Source organism: Helianthus annuus, chromosome 11 (assembly GCF_002127325.2).
Source record: "Helianthus annuus cultivar XRQ/B chromosome 11, HanXRQr2.0-SUNRISE, whole genome shotgun sequence".
NCBI lineage: Eukaryota > Viridiplantae > Streptophyta > Magnoliopsida > Asterales > Asteraceae > Helianthus > Helianthus annuus.
Window position 1 is genome coordinate 102,826,097 of NC_035443.2, and position 1,549 is coordinate 102,827,645.

A 1,549-nucleotide genomic window follows, 5' to 3' on the forward strand; every position below is an offset into this window, starting at 1 on the left:
GTCAAGTGGAGTAATTTGTGTCTTCCGAAACAGGAAGAGGGATTGGGTATTCGTAGGGTGGTGGATATGAATAATGCTCTCATGGTCTCGCATGTATGGAGTCTCCTAACATGTAGAGAATCCTTGTGGGTTAAATGGGTTCATTTATACCATTTACGTGATAGGAGCTTCTGGGATGTTCCGGTCAAAAATAATGTCGCTTGGAGCTGGAGGAAAATGTTGCAACTGCGCCCAATCATTCGGAAACATATATGGATGGAAATTGGAGACGGTCTTAAAACATTTGCTTGGTTTGATATTTGGGACGATGCTTGTCCGTTGAGTTCCTTTCTGACCCCTAGGATGATTGCTAATGTTGGGTTTGGTATGCAAACGAAGGTTGCGGAGTTGTGGGAATTCGGAGGATGGAGGTGGCCGAATGCTTGGATTCAGCGATTTCCGGGCCTTCTAACCATGAGGGCTATTAACTTGAATCCCAGTATATAGGATAGGGTTGTGTGGAGATCTAGTCAGGGTTCAATCGTAGACTATGGGACTTCGATGGTATGGGAGGAGATTCGGACTAGTCAGAGTGTGGTTCCTTGGGCTAATATTGTGTGGTTTCCTCAAGCTATTCCTCGGCATTCGTTTGTCTTGTGGCTACTTATAAAAAAGAAATTAAAGACTCAGGATGTTATGATGAGCTGGTCGTCCTCGGGGAATATGAACTTTAATCTAATGTGTTGTTCCTTATGTACGTCTGGTCCAGATTCTCACGAGCATCTCTTCTTTGAGTGTTCATATGCTTGTTGCATATGGCATGGTGTGCGAGATCTAGTGGATATGGGAACTATTGATTCATCTTGGGATGCGGTTTATAACCATTTACTTCAGCATGCGGATTCGAAGAAGGTCCTTCATATTGTTGGTCGGCTTGTGGTTGGTGCGGCAGTCTACTTTGTATGGCAAGAGAGAAACCAGCGGCTGTTTTCTAGTAAGAAGAGGAGTGCGAGCCAGCTAGTAGAGCTCATTCTAAACACGGTCCGGATGAAGTTGCACTCTATGAAGTTCAAAAGATCAGTCCAAGCGACGAGAGTGTTACACTTATGGAGCTTACCGCGAGGATTGTTGATAGACGATGATGATTGCGGCTAAGGGTTTGGTGTGTTTTTGGCTTTGTCTTGTCCTTTGAGACTAGTTGTTTTATTGTTTTGCTTTGTTGCTTGTTGGACTCAAATGTGGCATGTCATATTTGAGAATTGGGGGTTCACGTTAGGCCCTCACTTGTTTTGTTTGTTTGTGTGAAATAAAATTTAACCGGGGTAACCCTTTACCCAAAAAAAAAGATATATAACTTGCATCCGCACCCGAATCAAACAAAACATTAACATAAATATCGTCGAGAAGGAACTTACCCATAACCACATTGGGATCATTCCTTGCGTCGCCCTGACCCAGCACGAAAGCACGACCCCGAGCTTCGTTGCCGTTGTTGTTGTTGTTTCCCCCATTGTTGTTGTTCCCATTGCCCTGGTGATTGTTGTTGTTGCGATTCTGGTTCTGGTTCAAT

General features: G+C 44.0%; 1 protein-coding gene across 1 annotated transcript; it reads left to right on the forward strand.

The window, feature by feature from the left end:
* The first annotated feature begins 540 nt into the window (after nt 1-540).
* LOC110888178 lies at nt 541-1,134 on the forward strand. The gene has a single exon (XM_022135718.1). It carries the CDS (start codon nt 541-543, stop codon nt 1,132-1,134), a length of 594 nt encoding a protein of 197 aa, XP_021991410.1.
* The last annotated feature ends 415 nt before the right edge of the window (nt 1,135-1,549 follow it).

What these genes read in the sequence shown, in the direction of transcription:
- LOC110888178 (XM_022135718.1), top strand. Translation starts at nt 541, where the DNA reads ATGGTATGGGAGGAGATTCGGACTAGTCAGAGTGTGGTTCCTTGGGCT.